This window comes from Typopeltis vanoorti, chromosome 6, assembly GCF_054136105.1.
Source record: "Typopeltis vanoorti isolate ZY-2024b chromosome 6, IOZ_Tvanoo_1.0, whole genome shotgun sequence".
Classification (NCBI taxonomy): Eukaryota; Metazoa; Arthropoda; class Arachnida; order Uropygi; family Thelyphonidae; genus Typopeltis; species Typopeltis vanoorti.
This window is the reverse complement of record NC_143554.1, coordinates 123,108,655-123,128,321: the sequence shown is the minus strand read 5'-3', so window position 1 is coordinate 123,128,321 and position 19,667 is coordinate 123,108,655. Positions and strand designations below refer to the sequence as shown.

At 36.1% G+C, this 19,667-nt stretch overlaps 1 protein-coding gene across 3 annotated transcripts in view; it reads right to left on the bottom strand.

Moving 5' to 3' along the window:
* Positions 1 to 19,667, bottom strand: part of LOC150105889 (RNA-binding protein 1-like) — an 80,223-nt gene that overhangs the window by 18,400 nt on the left and 42,156 nt on the right. For all 3 annotated transcript variants that reach the window (XR_016548460.1, XM_090394382.1, XM_090394383.1), the window contains exons 2-3: positions 13,433 to 13,645; positions 4,708 to 4,809 (exon numbers count right to left, since the gene is read on the bottom strand). Coding sequence is in view for 2 of the 3 variants with exons in the window: in XM_090394382.1 (XP_090250508.1) it covers positions 4,708 to 4,809; positions 13,433 to 13,645 (315 nt within the window). In the remaining variant the exon portion in view is untranslated. The remainder of the gene's footprint in view (positions 1 to 4,707; positions 4,810 to 13,432; positions 13,646 to 19,667) is intronic.

Below are 19,667 nucleotides of genomic sequence, written 5' to 3'. Positions count from 1 at the left end.
CTCTCAAGTATGGAGGTATAAGTCTTGCAGTGGCCGCACTGCATAGTTCAGAAGGCCTAGACAGAGGGACGAATTCCGGATGATTGGAATCACCCAGAATTCCTAGAGCTCTCATAGTACCCATATATAAAAAGGGAACTAAAACTGAACATGAGAATTACAGAGGTATTTCTCTACTGAGTTTCCTGGTAAGATTTACACAAGTATACTTGAGAAACAGTTGAGAAGGATTGTGGAAGAAAAGCTTGGTGAAGAACAAGCTGGATTTGGGCCAAATAGAGGCTGTCAGGATCAGATTTTCACTTGACGACAAATAGTTGAGAAATCATGGGAATATAACAAAGATCTGCATTTAAGTTTTGTAGATCTGGAAAAGGCATATGACAAGGTGCCAAGAGAGAAGCTATTCAATACACTACAGTTATATGGTGTCAATGGGGCATTATATCAACCAATACGTAGTCTTTATTTGAGTTGTAAGTCAGTAGTTAGAACTGAAGGAAGTACAGGAAGATGATTTAATGTTAAATCTGGTGTCAGACAAGGATGTACATTGTCCCCTCTGTTATTCATTATGAAGGAAAGTGGTACTAAACCTGATATCAAAATTGGAGATGTTAATGTCACTCTTTGCTATATGCAGACGATGTTATTCTTCTAAATAAATCCACTACAAGTCTGCAAAAATTCCCAGATTAAATTGAATAACTGTTGTAATAGTTATGGTATGAAGGTCAGTAATAACAAGACAAAGATAATGAAAATAGGCAGAAGCATTGAAAACATCAACTGCATTGTGAACGGAGAACCTATAGAACAGTAAAACATTTCAGCTACTTTAGGCACTGTTTTTGGTAAAGATGGTAAATTAAATATGGAAATAGACAACAAAATCAACAAAGTTGGTATGGTAGGAAGTCAACTGAATAAATTTATACGGAATAAGAGAGAAATTTGTCAAAACACTAAAACTGTATACAAGGTAGTGTTCAGACCAATTTTAACTTATGGATCTGAGAGCCGGGTTAGAAATAAAACACTTGACCAAAGACTAGAGACCACAGATATGAGAATCCTGAGAAAGATTAGGGGCATGAACAGATGGCATCAGTGGCAATATCATATTAAAAATGAAGATATTAGGAAATAATATGACATTGTCAGCATCCAGGAATGCATTAGCAAAGGTAATCTCGGGTAGTATGGTCATGGTCACTTAAACAGAATGGACGAGTAAAGATTAGCAAAACAAGTGTTCTCTGCCAGGTTGGCAGGAAAAAGACCCAGAGGAAAACCAAGATATAGGTGGATTGATACAGTAGAAAGTGCCTTAGACGATAGAAATATAAGATCTGATAATGTTGGAGTCTTGACAAGTAACAGACTGATTTGGAGGAAAATTGTAGATAGGAAGTAATGATGTAATTTTTTCATGCAGTACTATCATATCCTGTACACCCCCTGAGGGTGCATGGCAGGAATTTGATGATGATAATGATATTAATTCTAGTATCTAAAACCAGTTTTTTAAATTTAAAAACTGGTTTTTGAATTTTACAAATTTATAAAAAAAAAAAGAAACGGTTTTTGAAAATCAACAAACCCTAGTCCAGGGCTTCACTAAAGTTGCAGTCAACATTTATAATGACCACCAGTCATCAGACAGGCTCAAAGATAAGAATATGTATGTGCAAGTACAGGAATGTACTAAGATAGACATATTCCATCTCTACATAATTGTATCAGTCATGTTACAACAGCTGAATAAAGACTACAGACCGAAGACAAATTAGAATAAACAGACAGCCTTAATAGCCAAACTTATATTAAAAATGTAGACAGTAAAAAGAACTTTTTAATATTAAAGAATATTCCAGAGCTATTTAAGGCGTGTCACTTAAAACAGAATGGGAGATGAAGGATTAGCAAAATTAGCACGCAAAGCAAAGAGTAGGAAAGAGACCCAGATATAGACCAAGATGGATTGATGCAATTAAAAGTGCTTCAGAAGAATTATCACAAATTTCACTTCATATAATAAACTAGAAGTGAAACTTGGGTTCAAAAATTTGATCTTCAAGGGTGACCCAAACGTTTTTGAAATTTTATTATTTTAATAAAATTTCAAAAATGAAGAATACCTGTGCTAGTCTTCTTGAAGAAGATATGCACTCCAATTTAAAAATACAATTTGGCATTGATTGTGTACCATTCTGGAACACATCCACAAAATTCCAAATATGAAAATGGTAAAAGGTCGCTGAAGTCAGCTCATTTTTTCATTGCAGGTAAATTTATTTAACAAAACATTTGTCCTGAAAACTGGCATATACCTCTCTACAAACATCTGCTTTGGAGAAGCCTCCATTGCTCAGTTAGTACAGATGCTGTTTATTAGATATAGTATGGTTCCTGTATAGGCCACGAAGGGCTATACACCTATCTTCAGTTGAGTAGTCCTAAATTTACAAAGGTTATTGAACTGAAGATAACTTACCCATTCTGAGGCAGCATGAATTTTCTCTCAAACTTATTTATCAGCAAGACAAACTGATCAGAAGAACACACATAACCAGACTATGCAGATAAGATTAAATGTCCTATCAGACCATTAATAAGAACTATGAATTTTATCTGCATAGTCTGGTTATGTGTGTTCTTCTGATCAGTTTGTCTTGCTGATAAATAAGTTTGAGAGAAAATTCATGCTGCCTCAGAATGGGTAAGTTATCTTCAGTTCAATAACCTTTGTAAATTTAGGTTATTGAACATCACTACAACCTAATCTTGTCAATGATGATCAAATTACAGTTTTCCTTGGCATATTTTGGCAATTCCAGCCTGGTTGGCCAAGTGGTTAGTGTATCAGCTCTCCAACCAAAGTGCTCGGGTTCGAATCCTGCCAGGGGCATGGATGTATGAGAACCTAACCTAACTGTACAACTCTCTGAAGACAGAGAATTGTAGAGCAGGTGCCTTCCCTCGATGAGTCTTTCGACTGCCTGGAGGTGTCATGTAATAATAATTTACCTCAATAGCTTAATGTAATCAGCCGTATAAGTTTTGAACTGTGAAATGCATTGCTTCAAAGGAATCTATCCTTTTGTTGTGCAGATATTTCAGATTGATTCATCTACACTATATATGATGGTGGGTTCTCGGTCTAACAATGAAAAAGCATTTATAATTTTAAAATTATTTTTATTTTTCAACATAATCTCCCTTAAGACTAATACATTTATTCCAGTGATGCTCCAGCACCATTATCCCATCCCTGTAGCAGTTCTCAGTATTAGAAGTAAAACACTGACTAGCGAGGAAGAGTTTTAGTATCGGGAAGAGATAGAGAGAGCCAAATCTAGGGAATAGGTTGGATGTACCAACAATTCATAGTGCAGATCCCTTAATTTTCCCATTCCCAAAACATTTTGCGAGCAGGTGCATTGTCTTGATGACCAGGTCTTTTCTCACGAATTTTTTCATCTAATCTAGTTAAAAGATCGGAATAGTATTCCCCGGTTACTGTTTTACCCTTTTCAAGATAATTAATAAACAAACTGCATCAAGCATCCCCAAACACCGATGCCATGACCCTTCCTGCAGATGGAACCGACTTTGTCTTCTTTGGCACTGAACAACTGGCTTCTGTCTACTGTTTTGACTGCTGTTTGGATTCTGGTGTGTAATGGTGAATCCAAGTCTCATCCATAGTAATAAATGGATGCACAAAATCAGTTTTATTCTTGTTAAAATGCTCCAAGCACTGTTCAAAGATTTTTCATACGAGTGGTTTTTGATCTGCTATGAGCAAGCATGACACCCATCTTGTGCAAAGCTTTTTCATTTGCAATTCTTCATGCAAAATATATCCTTCATGTTCTTTTGAAATGCCTATAGCCTCAGCAATTTCATGCATTTTGACTCACCAATACCATATCGTGCACTTGATCAATGATTTCTGGTATTGCTACACTTTTTGGAAGTCCTTCACGTGAATCATCTTCAAGGCTGGGAAGTCCATTTCTTAATTAGTGTTGCCATCTATGGTTGAGGCCGAAAACCTTTCAGACCACCCTCGTATATTGATTCATCTGCTCTATATCTCAGACTGAAGTTTTTGAAACCATTCTAAATTTAAAAAATACTGAAAAGATGTATAAAAATTATTTATATTTGCTCACAAGAACAAACTTTAATATAAGAATTGAAGTATTTAGATAGAAAATGAAAAATTCCAAAAACTTTTGGGGTTGTTCCTGTACAAAAACTGCAAAGCAAGATTAGATATCAATAAGCAATGTAATACAAATGACTCACTATAACTTAACAAAAAGTCCTGAATGAAGACTCATAAGCACAAAACCATAAGCCACTGCAAACTGTCCACAAGCATTCAATTCTTCCTGAAAGTTCTCTACGATGAGTCAAAAGTACCACAAATTGATATAAGTATTTTTAAAGAAACCACACCTTTTAGAGTAGGTGGTACTGTTTTAGTACCACCACAGCAAACTGTCCACAAGCATTTCTATGGTTCCTGAAGGTTCACTATAATGAGTCAAAACTACCACAAATTGATATAAGTATTTTTAAAGAAAACCACACCTTTTCATTCCATAGAGCTGGTACTGTTTTAGCCCTAACTTTTCAGAAATACAAACCTTAAATTAAAATATGTATATCTAAATGAAAAATAACAGAACATACCCATATCTAGGTGGAGGAGGAGGGGGACGACGACCCCCACCACCACCTCTTCTTGATCTTCCATGGGACAATTCTACACGGACACGAGTTCCACATATTCTTCTAGAAAAAATATAGAAAACCATAACCATGAAAAAATTAAAAATGCTATTAACAAGTTAAATTACAGAACTTTCTTCCAAATATTTTGATATAATGGAAACTGCAGTTGCTTCTTGAATTACATAGTCGATATTCCTGAAAGCATCAAGAGGTAATTTTCAATAAAAGCAAATAGCATGGGACAAGCTACTCACAGCTGCAGATATTTAGTTAAAATGTTTTCGTCCATTTAAGGTCATTTTATTTTCAAATTTAGTTGTTAAATGCAAGATAAATGATTAAAAGTAAGTTAATTTTATATTATTTAATTAGTTTTCATCTGAAGCAAGAAAGAATGTTTCAATGGATCCCGAAACGGTGATAATCTTGACAGAAGACTAGTAGTGCAATTTGATTACTAGCAGCAGTTAATGACATGCAGTGCAATGTCTGGGAAATGTACGCATATCGAAGGCAAATGGAATTTGGTTTGAAAGTGCTAGTGGTGGGAGATTGTGCCGAAAATGTTATGAGAGTGAGGATCAAAAGTGTATCTCAGGTTGTAAGATTGAGTAGTAGATGGAACTCAGGATACGCTTCAAAATATGTGATATAACAGCAGATAGGATTGAAAGAGATTAAATGTTACATGATTGAGAGAGTGTAAAAGTATTGAACAAAAGAATAGCATGAATGATGTAAAGAACAAAATGTTGGTTGTAATGAGGGAGACAATTCAGTTATGTGGAGTGATTGATATACACAGGGTGAAGTGGGAGCTGGGGAAAATGCAGAAACGTCTAGCAAGTGGATCAGCTGATAACAGAAAGAAGTGAGAGATAAAGAGAAATGAGGGCTTGACCAAGAGAGAAAGAAAAATTATGGAGCAATTCATCATCATCATCATCAAATTCCTGCCATGTACCCTCAAGGGGTGTACAGGATATGACAGTACTACATGAAAAAATTACATCATTACTAACTTCCTATCAACAATTTTCCTCCAAATCAGTCTGTTACTTGTCAAGACTCCAACATTATCAGATCTTATATTTCTATCGTCTAAGGCACTTTGTACCGTATCAATCCACCTATATCTTGGTCTTCCTCTGGGTCGTTTTCCTGCCAACCTGGCAGAGAACACTTGTTTTGCTAATCTTTCCTCTCCCATTCTATTTAAGTGACCATACCATCTGAGATTAGCTCTGCTAACGCATTCCTGGATGCTGACAATGTCAAGTTCTTTCCTAATATCCTCATTTTTAATATGATATTGCCATTGATGCCATCTGTTCACGCCTCTAATCTTTCTCAGGACTCTCATATCTGCGGTCTCTAGTCTTTGGTCAAGTGTTTTACTTCTGACCCAGCTCTCAGATCCATAAGTTAAAATTGGTTTGAACACAGTCTTGTATACAGCTAATTTAGTGTTCCGACTAATTTCTTTCTTATTCCATATGAATTTATTCAATTGACTTCCCACGATACCAGCTTTGCTGATTCTGTTGTCTATTTCTATATTTAGTTTACCATCTTCAGTAAAAATTGTGCCTAAGTAGCTGAAATGTTTTACTTGTTCCACAGGTTCTCCATTCACAACACAGTTGACATTTTCAATGATTCTGCCTATTTTCATTGTCTTTGTCTTTTTATTGCTGACCTTCATACCATATCTATTACAACAGCTATTCAGTTTAGTCAGAGAATCTTGCAGACTTGTAGCGGATTTATTTAGAAGTATAACATCATCTGCATAAAGCAAAGAGCTGACATTAACATCTCCAATTTTGATATCAGGTTTAATACCACATTCCTTCATAATGTGATCCATATAGATAATGAATAACAGAGGGGATAATGTACATCCTTGTCTCACACCAGATTTAACATTAAACCATCTTCCTGTACTTCCTTCAATTCTAACTGCTGACTCACAACTCAAATAAAGACTAAGTATTGCTTGATATAATGCCCCATTGACACCATATAACTGCAGCGTATTGAATAGCTTCTCTCTTGGCACCTTGTCATATGCCTTTTCCAAATCGACAAAACTTAAATACAGATCTTTGTTATATTCCCATGCTTTCTCGACTATTTGTCGTAAAGTGAAGATCTGATCCTGACAGCCTCTATTTGGCCTGAATCCAGCTTGTTCTTCACCAAGCTTTTCTTCCATAATTCTTCTCAACCGTTTCTCAAGTATACTTGCATAGATCTTGCCAGGAACACTCAGTAGGGAAATACCTCTGTAATTCTCACATTCAGTTTTATTTCCCCTTTTATATATGGGTACTATGAGAGCTCTACTCCAATCATCGGGAATTCGTCCCTCTGTCCAGGCTTTCTGAACTATGCAGTGCAGCCACTGTAAGACTCTTATACCACCATACTTCAGCATTTCTGGTCGAATATCATCTACTCCTGCTGCCTTTCCACATTTCAAGCCTTTGATGGCTTTTTCTACTTCAAGTATGGATATGTATTCCTGACTGCATGCCTGGTCAGTATTTTTTATCACTGTGCTGTCATCACTGCTTGTTTCATTTAGCAGTTTTTCAAAGTAATTACTCCATACTTCAAGGATATCTTTTTCTCCTGTTTTCATTTCACCTTTATCATCTCTAATTCCTTTTACAGCACTCTTTCCTCCATTCCTAAGCTTCTTCAACAACCTCCAGAATATTTTGCCACCTTCTTGATATTTATTTTCTATATTCTTGCCAAAGTCCTCCCATGACTTTTGTTTAGCTAGTTTTACACACTGTTTAGCTTTCTTACATTTGTCTCTGTATTCTGTAAGAGTAAAAGCTGACTTATTTGCCAGGAACTTTTGATATGCTTTCTTCTTTTCCTTCACTGCCTCTTTAACTTCCTGTGTCCACCAGGGAGTTCTGATTTTTTTTATCTTTGCACACAACCTCACCACATGCCTCTCTGGCAGAATCAATCAATGTTTCCTTCAGAGTTTGCCACTGAATCTCCCAGGTTTGATTCCTGTTCTCAAACTCTTTCATTTTCTTTTCAATAATATTTCTGTATTTTAGTCTACAGTTTACATCTGAGAGCTGCTCAACTTTTATTCGCTTTAAAACTTTCTTACATGTTATTCTTTTCAATATGAAATTCAATTTTATCCTGCTCAAGACTAAATAGTGATCACTTCCAATTTCAAATCCTCTGTACACTCTGGTGTCCTGCACCAGGGAGAAAACATCACTATCAACAATAACATAGTCAATGAGACTTTTCTTATTCCTAGCCTCTTCTCTCCATGTGAATTTGTGCACATTTTTATGTTGGAACATGGTGTTAGTAATAACTAGTCCATGTCCTGAGCAGAAATCCAACAGATATTTGCCATTATTATTAGCTTTGCTCTTTTCTCCAAATTTTCCCAAAATATTTTTGTATGTCTCACAATCATTTCCTACTCTACTATTTAGATCCCCAACAAGGACCAACTTTTCCTTTTTCATTGTGTCAGTTGCTTTTTCTAAAGCCTCAAAAAATTCCTCCACTTCTACCTTAGTAGAACCTTCTGTGGGACCATAGGCACAAATAAGTCTCATTGTCCAGTTCCCCATTCTCATATTTGCCCACATTACTCTACTTGAGACTGACTGCCATTCAAGAAGATTAGCCTCGTATTTTGTGTTGAATACTATGGCTTCTCCTTCTTTTCCTTGATTGTTATTGCCTGAATATAACATTTTGTATTTATTGCTCAGAAAGATCTCACCAGTTTTGGTCTTTTTTGTTTCAGTCACCCCTATTATGTCGATCTGGTACTTATCTAATTCCTCAGCTAGCTCCATTTCTTTGCTATTCAGGCTTCTTACGTTGATAGTACCGATCTTTAACTCTGGTGATGTTGAGTTGGGGTTTGTTTTCAGATTTGTTCCAGTAGCTGACTTTTCGCTGTTCGCCCTGGTTCCCTGGCGAAAACAACGGGGGCCTTGTTTAACCGGGCGACGCCCCAGCCGGCATGAAATTTTGTCATGTTGTACCATTATTTTTTATTTTGGTTTTAACCAATAAGAATACAATTTGGTCGGCTAAATCCCAAATTGCCAGCCCATCCTCGTTCGTTCAGTATCAAAGTAGATACCCAACAGGGTGCACCACGAGAAGGTGAGGATTGGACATTAGGTCAGAAGCCCTGGTCGGTTCTCCGCATTCCTTTAAAGGCTATGTGGAGGTCTCCTCTCAGTTATACAGCTTTGACCCTTAAGCACCGGTAATTCAATCATAAAAGGTGTAATTGATGAGAGATTGACAAAATCATGTTCTCAGGTGCAAAAATTAATGATGCTAGTGAGACTATTAGAGCACAAAAGGGTACGGTGAAAGAAGTGATCGTGGCTGGAACGAATGCTTTGAAAGGAGAAAAGTATGGCATGAGAGTGAGAGGACATGAAAAAATTACTGGAAGTAGCAAATGAAAAGAGAGAGAGAGAGAGTTAAGATAGTGAGTTTGTTGCCAAGGTATGACAGAGTAAAGCTGAGGAGGACCATAATACCGAATGACAATGCGTAGCTTATACAAGAGGAGTGGTGTGGAGTTTGTGGATATGTGGAATGAGTTTGATTGGCAAAAGGACTTATACAAGGATGATTTGCATCTGAATGGATTTGAGGTTCAAAGACTGAAAAAATTGTTGAATGAAGTGAAAGTGGATATGCAGAATCAGGGAAAGTAGAGCTTTTAGAAGGGGGAGGGGGCTGTTGAGGGGATATGCAGACATCAGTGAGGTAGTTGAGTGTAAGAATGTGTATAATATGCTGAAGTTAGTACCACTGGTAACAAACCAGAATGGGGTAGTTAGTATAAAGCGTTGGGACAGCAGTGGGCCTAAGGGTCTTTTTCACTTTATGTACACTAATGCCAGGAGCATTCAGGACAAACAGGAATTTTTGGCATTGGTTAGTTCATCCCAGCAAAGGTTATTAGTATTAGTGAGACATGGCTAACAGAAGATACAGTTAGTGGGGTTAATGTAAAGGGTATAATGTGTTCAGGGAGGATAGAGAGTGAAAAGAATGGGGTTACTCATTAAGAAAAGAGTGTTACTGATGATAGCCAATAAACTGCAATAGAAATTCAACTATAGGATAGTGAAAATAGCACAAATGATGCTATCTGGTGTGAGATAGAGGCCAACAGAACAAAATACACAGTTGGATGTTGTCGCACACCAGGGGATGGAAATAGTATGCATCAGCAAATAGACTCTCAATGAGTGGACCAGGTAATTATTATGGAGAATTTCAACTATGGGAACATAGATTGGAAAGGGGAGAGGACACATGAGAGGAAGGAAATGAATTTATACAGTTACTAAGGGATAATTACTTGAGATAGCATGTGATGGAATATTTGGGAATGGAGAGTGCTCAATCTAGTAATAGCATCTGAGAATTTTCTATAACGAATATGACCACGTTGCTACCAATTCGTGAGAGGGTGATTATATGGTCTTCACCTGGGAGGTGACTAAATGTGTGGAATTTTCCAGTTAAAATGGGCTATATGTAGAATTACAGGGCTGGTAAGTATGACAAGCTTAGGAGATTGCTTGAATTAGTGCCATGGCATAAAACTACAAGGGATGGATATTGATAGTGCATGGAAAGTGGTAAAGGAGGTAATGGTAGATTGCATACATAGAGTAGTCATTTAATTACATACGTTGTAGTTAAATGGATGAATACCATCATTAAGCTGGAGCTGAAAAAAAGAAACAATTGTGAAGAGAATTTAAGGAGAAAAGTGACCAGCAGGCACAGGCCAGAAGGGTAATTAATGTGGAAGTTAGCAATGCAGGCAAAAGATAATCCCAAACAGTACTTTCGATATTCTACAAGTAAAAGAAAGAATGTTTATGGCAGAATGATTTTAATCAATGTTGATGGTAGGGAGGTAAATGAATCAGTCAAAATAGTAGAATTACTAAATGAACACTTTGTAAGAGTATAGGTGGTGATATTGCAAGAAAAAGAAAACAAAAGGCTTATATGGGAACTGAGGTAAATGAAATGGAGGTACATGGAATATTACAGAACCTTAATGTGAATATAGCTGTGGGATTGATTGGTATACCAGCTTGAGTTTTGCATGAAGCTGCTAAAGAATTGTCAGTGTCTTTGATGCATTTTTTAATCTAAGTCTCAGCTCTGAGTTAACTCAGGGCAGGGGGTGGAAATAGGGGAAAATAGTTCCATTGCATAAAGGAGGCTCCAAGACTGATGTAGCAAATTACTAACCAATCAATATATCAGGAGTTCTTGTCAAAGCACTGAAGAAGTTGTTCAAGAGCAAAATACAGGAAGGGTTAAGTGGATATGGGATTATGTATGGGGGAGAGCATGGTTTTATAAAGAATAGGTCACATGCCTCAGTTGTAACTTGCTCATTTTTGTAATACATTTTACAATACAATGATAGATGAGTTGGATAAAAGTAATGGGTTTACAGTGACATTGCTGGACTTTGCAAAGGCCTTTGAAAGAATATCACATGGAATTCTAATCAGTAAACTGCAGTACATGGGGATGAATATAGGATTGGTGAGATGGATAGGAGGGTGGCTGATGGAGAGATAGAATAGTTTATTCAGGAGTAGAGGCCTTCTTTTGGACTCCTGAATAAACTATCCCAGTGACTAGTGGCATGCTACAGGGTTCTGTTCTAGGACCACTACTGTTTAATTTATACATTAATGATATAGGAAAGGATATGAGAGCAACTGTTCAGTTATTTGCCAATGATGCAAAGTTGGGTAGAGCAATAGCTAATACAGATGATTTCAAAACTTTGAAGAATGATTTGGATAGATTGGCAGACTGGGAAAGGAGAACTGATGTCAGTGTAATGTGGCAAAGTGCAAGGTCATGCATTTTGGGGTGAAAAATTACCAGTTGTATACTACATTGGTGAAACTGTTACTGAAGAATACCGAAGTATTTTTCAGTAACAAAGAATATTGAAGCAGGTTATTGTTCCTCTTTATCGAGCCTTCATAAGACCCCATCTTTACAAATGTGCGTAGATCTGGACACCTGGGTTTCTTGGTGATGAGGTGGGGAGGATCCAGAGGAGAGTAACCAAGATGGTGGCAAGTCTATGGAATGAACCTTACAAGAATAGGTTGAATATTTGTGGGTTACAGAAACTGGTTGATAAGAGGAAAAAGGGTGATATGATAGAGACATACAAATTACTAAGGGGGTTTTTACAATATTAATTCAGAGAAAATTTTCAGAACAGATCTGGTGGTGTTGGTGGTAGAATTAGAGGCCATTCATGGAAACTGAGTAAGAGCAGTTAGCAAGTGTTACAACTAGATTTTTTGCTTAGAGAGTAGTGAATGAGTGGAACAGGTTGCCAGTCTGACAACCTGTTACACTGAGTTGTGGGTACCATGACTGTTGAATGACTTCAAAGCAAAGTATGGCAGATACCGTGCAAATGTTGGATAGTTCTTGACATGATGTTTAGTGCCTCCCTTGATGAGTCTAAGGACTCCTGTAATAATAATAATATATGCACAACTACTACCTTCAATGTCAAGCAGTTTTTCTAATGTTGCACATTACTAAACACATTAATCTGAGTTTTGTAATTTACAGATATGTTCAAAATTTACTATCCCAGTATATTCAGTACACAAAAGGATTTCCTTGCTTTTAAATCTGTAAGAGAAAGAAAAGCTCTGAATTGATTTGTATTGTATGAATTATTAAAAAAGGGAATGAAAAGCATATTCATTTAAATGCCCATTTTTAAAGCCTAAAGCAATACAAGAAGAACAAAAATTATGCCTGTACTATAAATCTGAAATCCACCCAACCTGTTCTCATATTTGGTGTGATGCACCAAATATGAGAACAGGACCTCTGAAAAATTCTTCAGATTGATCAAGATGATCCTCAATCTCACTTCAGCCATTCAAATAGTAGCTCAGCACCATTGTCCACTATTCATTTGCTATCTATTAAGCCTATTAAAATATAAAACTTGCAAATCTACTGAATCTGTTTCTACTTTCCATTCCACATGCATTATTCACTGGAACACTGACTCAATGTGATCCAGTTACTTTCCAAAAAATTATAACATTATATATTTTCCAGAATCTATATTTTTAATAAAGATGGAATTAAGAAATTGTTTAGCCAACCCAAAGTACTATAGGTTTATGGAAGAGGGAACCATGATTCTTATCCATATTTTATGCTGATTTGCAGCCTTTCATGCATGTTATTAAAAATGTCATGACAGGTTCCAAGAAAATTCTTCCAATTCTAATCCCTAATAAACCAGGATTTTTTATGCATTTCATTAATGCTTCATGTTACACTGTGCATGGAAATCTGAAATATTACAAGATCTTATTAATACTCAATATTTCAGAATCCAACAGGTACTAGCAATAATGCAGGATAGCTAATTGCAAAAATATCTGCAACACCAGAAAGTTTAGTATTTTAATTTGTTTTAACAAGTCAAGAGCATAGTTTAGATTGTCATAAGTTATTCTAAAAAGAAGATTTTATTAGACAAGATTTTGCCAAAATCTATATAATACTGCAATTGTGGATTAAAAAGTTATATTTTTACATTTATTTTAGCAATACTCACGTTCCATCTAAAGCTTTCACAGCATCTTCTGCGTCTCTTGAATCTTCAAATTCTACAAAGGCAAAACCAGGAGGATTCCGAGCCACCCAAACATTCCTCAAAGGACCAAACTTGGTAAATACTTCTTCTATTTCATGTTTAGCTGCACCACCACCAAGATTCCCAATGTACACCTTGCAATCCAATTTCCAATCACGAAAGCGGGACATATTACTGTAACAAAAATATTAATCTTTATGTAAAATTATGAGTTTCCAAAACTATATCAACAGTCTTAAATTAAATGGCTGATTTTTAGATATGGATGATGTTTAGATAACAAACCAACTAATGGACAAGTATTCACCTGAAACACTCAAGTGGCATGTTTCAGATTTCCACTGTCATAAACATAAAATGTTTATGACAGTGGAAATCAAATCATTTTTCAACCAACAACAGGCATTATTACTAATTCAGAAAGAAAAAAGGACAGAGTCCACTATCAACGTAATAGTTTTGACTAATATGATATGCTGCACACCAGTCATTGATGGCATATAAGGAGGGTGGAGAGGATAGTAAAAAAAGCATAATATAAAGAAATAACACTTCAATGGTGAGTAAAAAGAATATTTAAAAGAAAACCCACTTGTCCATGCCAGAGATCGACTAACTGGGGGAAATTGGTCAAAAAAAGACTTTTTTCGACCAATCACCGACTAGAGGAACTTAGTAAAAGTTCCTCTAGTCGGTGATTGGAATTGAACTCATGCACGCTCTCTCTCTCTTCGGGTGATTTAGCGCCATGGAAGGCACATGCCATCTCTCTCCCTCTCTGCACAAGTACTTGCTACAGGCATATAGATGTATATTTTTAGGTGGTCATCTGAGAATATCACCCTCCTTATTAGGACTATGAAGTGAAGAGTAGTCTGGATAACCTAATCCTTGTACAAGTAGGTCTATGCTATGACTTATAGTTGTGATTCACAAAGTATTCCAATTTGCATTAGGACTTGTGTCCTATTATTTTATTTCTGCTCCATACCCAAAACTAATACTGCTGATTTTGTAAATTAATTATAGTATATTAGTACCATGGATGGACAAAAAGTTGGAGAAGAAGCAGAAACCTGTAACACTGGATTTGTATATCCATGGATTACACTCTTCAGGAAATGTGTCAGCCTGTTTTGGAGAAAAACCCTGTCATTTTTCATATTAACAGAAATTGAATAGCTATGAATGTGTGAAGCAAATTAGAGATAGATCACTAATCAACATAACTGCTCTTCTGTCAAGCATTTTTAGGGAGCTTTCAGAAACATCACCCAAAATGCAAAAACAATACAATGATTGGATCTCATTGATAATGGGTTAATACCTGTTCAAAAGGTAAAGGCCTTAAGTGAAAGAGAACTACATTTCTTCAATCCTTAAGCAATTTTTGTAACATGGCATAACCCAAGAAAGTTCAGAGGTTAGTTATTCCAACAAGAGAAATCTAGTCCAAAAATTTTGATGGTTCCCAAAAGAGACAGGAAGGCATTTTGCGAATAATAGAACAGGAAGTTTTTTAGCATTGCAATTAACAGTTATTGGGATGACTTGATAAAATTTAAGGTTGTATTCTGCAAGTTTTAATTTGTATGTAGTTCAAATATAGTATGAACTACATTTGAATGCAATTCAAGGTTTGAGAGATGAGAAGGTGCAATGTACTCTCAACCAAACTGAGAAGTGAATTTGCAATCAGTTGTTGATCTTATTCCATATCTAATCCCACAGCTTTGAAATTGGCCATGTTCAACCTATTCCCAAGAAAGGTGACAAATCCTTACCAAACATCCAGTCTTCTCTAAATAGAGAGAACTGTCAAAACCCAACTTCTATGCTGCTGCCATGAAGGCACCAAACAAATTAATTATCAGTATGGATTCTACTACTAACAACCAATAGAAAATCTACTTATGTGTCACCCATCTCTGGGCAAAAACCATGGAAAATCTTGATCACATTTAATATCTCAAAGGCTTTTGAATGAGTCTGACAAGGACCTAAAATCAAGCTTCTATCATTTGGTATGTTCTATGACTTCTCAACTGGGTTTATCCAATGAACTAATAATAATCAACTGATTCATTTAGGCATGGCAGGCATACAGCAAAGGTTGGTAGGGCAGCATTAATGCCATTTGCTGATGATGATGCAAAGATACTCAGGTTAATCCAGGAATGCAACTAATATGTAGTACTTACAGAAAAAGATTCAAAAAGGCTAGAATGGACATAGGATAATGGCTGTCAGTTCAATGTTAGTAAATCTCAAGTCATGCACTTCAGTGAGATTAGATATCCATTCTAGAAGAAACTGATCAGGCTAGGAACCTTGGAGTTTTAGTAGACAAGAAGTTAAAGTTCAACAGCCATATAGCAAAGATTGCAAATACAACTTAGAGGTTAATTACAATGCTGAAACAAACTTTGACATGTAAAAATAAGGATGGCATTTTGCACCTCACTTGGACTATTTGTGCACAGGTCTGATCTCCTTGTTTCCTTGGTGATTCCAATATAGTGGAAAGGGTGCAAAGGAGAATGTTATAAATGATATCAGAATTGTGGAATACTAGCAAACAAGAGAAAGAGGGGGTGATATGATTGAGACTTACAAAATTCTGAAAGGGGTCATACAGGATTTCAGTTGAGGGACTATTTTACAGAGGGTGGGGAAAAGACAAGAGGGCTTAGAAGCTGAGAATGAATCCCACTAAGAAGGGGATGAGATCTAGATTTTTCTCTTCGAGTGGTGCATGATTGGAATAGATTGCCATTGGATATTGTGTGTGCAAGTAATATGAATGAATTCAAGACCAAGCATGACATGACAGCTAGTGTGTGTGTGTACTGTGGCCTCCAGGGAGTTAGGGACTTGATGAGTAACTCCCTGAAGGTCTCTCTCAATAATAATACATACCTTGAAATCAGTTACACCTCACTGAGAAATGTATTTTCTCAATGAAAAAATTGCATTTGAGATTTTCCACATCATTAACAGTTCACAAATGCTAATTTTACAAAATAAAATTCTACCAAAAATTTGCAACTATTCCAATCATGCCCCTGCCTGAGTTGGAAGAGATAACATACAGTAAAGTGAGTTCCTGCAGGGAGCATAACACATGAGAAACACCCAGTGGGAGCATGTTACTACTAATATGGCCATAGGATATCATCTATATTATAGAAACATGCAAGTGAATGGTAGCTGACCAAAACATTATAAAGGCAGCTCCAAGACACACAGCAAAGTATAGGCCAATCAATATCTCAGAAGTAGTAGATCAGTACATGAGATGATAGGTGCATACTGTATAGGGAGAAGCATGGTTTTGGAATGTCTTGTCTAAGTAACAACTAGACATCAGAAAAGACTACAGTGATACAATATCACATGGAATTCCAAAGCATAAACTGGACAAATGGGGGATGGATATAAAACTGGTGATAAGAGGATGGCCGATGGGACAAATATCAAACAGTTGTAATAAGGAAATGAATTCAAAAGGAAGGCAACTTATGATGTACTGCAGGGCTCAACTTAATCTGCTGCTATTTAAGTTGCACATGAATGATATAGGCAACGAATTAGGGAAAATATTCAATTGTATGGCAGTGATGCAAAACTATAAAGTGGAATAGTCAATGAAGACAGATCATACAGGATAATGGTTATCAGTTTAACACACTCAAAGTGTAAGGTGCTTTGGAATGAAGAGATCATAAGCTTTGTACTATACTGATAGAACTATAGGAAACAGATGAGGCCAGGGGACTGAAGTTTAGAGGATACAGTAGAATCCAGTTAATTGGGGCAATTGGTTATTTAAAACAAATCTCAAAGAAACAAACTAAATCAAAAATTGCCAGTTGTCATTTGTGGGGCAGAAGATGAAGCACTCAAGATTATCACTCTGAAGTAATCACTTGTAAATGGTTTTAAGATTTATTGGCACAAGGAATGCAGCTTTGTTTCACACATTTTGGATGATAGTTTCTACCTAATGTTAGTTGATTGTGCTGGTGTCATCTTTCATGATAAGCCAATGCCTAATCAGAAAAGTATAAATTTTTCAGTTCTGTTTTTTGATAATTTTCTTTTCAAGTTTATAAAATGTTGGACCCTTACCAACATGCCACAAAGATTTATCACTAGCTGAAAAAAATTTCCTTACTAAAGTCATTTCTCCAAATACCAGTCATCGTCTGACCAAAATCTATGATTATGCACTTGATACAATGGCAAGATAAACTGACAGAAGAATGGATATGTCACAGAAAAGAGGGACCATCCCAAAATCAGAAATGTGAAGGGGAGGATGCTGACATTGAGAACACCAAAAATTTTTAGGTGGGAGATGAACATCGCCCAGTGTGAGACCACCACTCCACTTATTGGAGGTCCGAAATGGCTTGGGGAAAAAAAATGCATGGGTTTCTGGATCGTGTAAAAAAGAAATTAAAAATACAAAAAATAAAACTGATAAAATAGAAAAAAAAATCTTAGCCCACCTACAGTACAAAACATACTATAAGTTTGCAAATAAACTTTTGTGGATGGAAGCAACATAAAAATCAGTGGTTCTCCATTATAACTGAACAAGGAGTGTGCCACAAGCTGGGGTCATAATTTTAAAGCAACAGATGGTTGGTTGTCTCAATGGAATTAGTCATGATATTAAATGTACATTATATAAATTAAATGTTTAAATATCAAATATTTTCTAATGTGTTATGTATTTTGTTTTAATAAGATTACATTCAAAGAAAACAGGTCTGTTAAATATTAATTTAAATATGTACATATTTGGATATTATAATTAATTAAAAAAAAAGACTGAGAAACAATTTTTTCTAACTATTAACATGAAACTCACATAATTGAGCCAAGTTGTTCTAATCCCGATGTGTCCCAATTAACCAGAATCTTCTGTATTGAAAAGCTGGCCAAAAACAGCATATCAGATTGCAGATGAATATCAGCAAGCAAGGATTGGTCACCTGAATTCCTTAAGGATGAGAAAGTGATGGAGAAAATCAAAACTCAAGTAACAAAGATTGAAGCAGATCTATAGAATGTTCCCTGAGGGCAGACTGAAGGCTTTAAAGACTATTCAATAGGCAAAAGAAACAGGACATGAAACATACGTTGGTAAAGGGATTTTATAGGACACCACTTTTTACCTCCCATAACAGGGAGATGGAGAAGAAGTCTGTCTCCCTCTGTTGTTTCCCAAAGACGACAATACACAGGTCTTCAAATCAAATGTGAACACATTCCTCCTCTCCACATCCTCTACTCAACCTATGATCAACCATTCATCTGCTTTGATTTTTCATGATGGCTCTGAGTTGAAGCTGGGAAGGATATAGAATAAATAGCAACAGATCAGCTCTTTTGCTAAGATATATACAATTTCATCCAACTCCTCTGCAAATCATGGCCTCAGCAGTGTCTCCCAGCAGTAGGAAGATTATTTACCAACTTAACTGGAAGTCTCAAACAATACCAGTAGGTTCTGTATGGTATACAATTTGGATGAACAGTAATGTAACCACTTTAAAGCTGTATCCTTGAAAAGAAGGTTGGTTCTCTGTCCAGTTAACTGAAAATGTTGGCTGCTATATAGCATATGGCACTGAACCTAATCTAATGCTTTAGGATGTTTCCAGATGGCAATCAAATCTCATTTCCACTAATCTGGAAATGTGTACAGATCAGTGGAATGTGAGGACACTGCTGAAACCATGACTTGCAAGAGTAAAATTGTCCATGCATATAAACAAGTAAAGAATCTATTACTGTATATTCATTGTCCTTTCCCCATAGAAATTTTGAAGAAATTAGAGGAAAAGTAACCAGATCATTGCTCTGGGGTCCAAAATGATTTTTAGCCACTTCAAAGCCTCTAATAAGCAGTGTGGCAGTATTACATTGGGTAACAAAAATCACCTACCACTTAATGGTGGCTGGATTATTATCACAGAACTTGCCAGAGAATAGCATACTTGTTCTCCAATGAAAAGATTGCTCATTCAAATCCTGCATTGGACATGGATATTTGTAAAGGCTTTCTTTGGATGAGGTTGTATAGCTCCTTGAGTTTGTAACACTTATCTTAAAATAATAATAAAAAAAAAACTTTAACAAAATTAAGTTCACAAAAACCTAATTAAGGCTCCAATAGTAGATT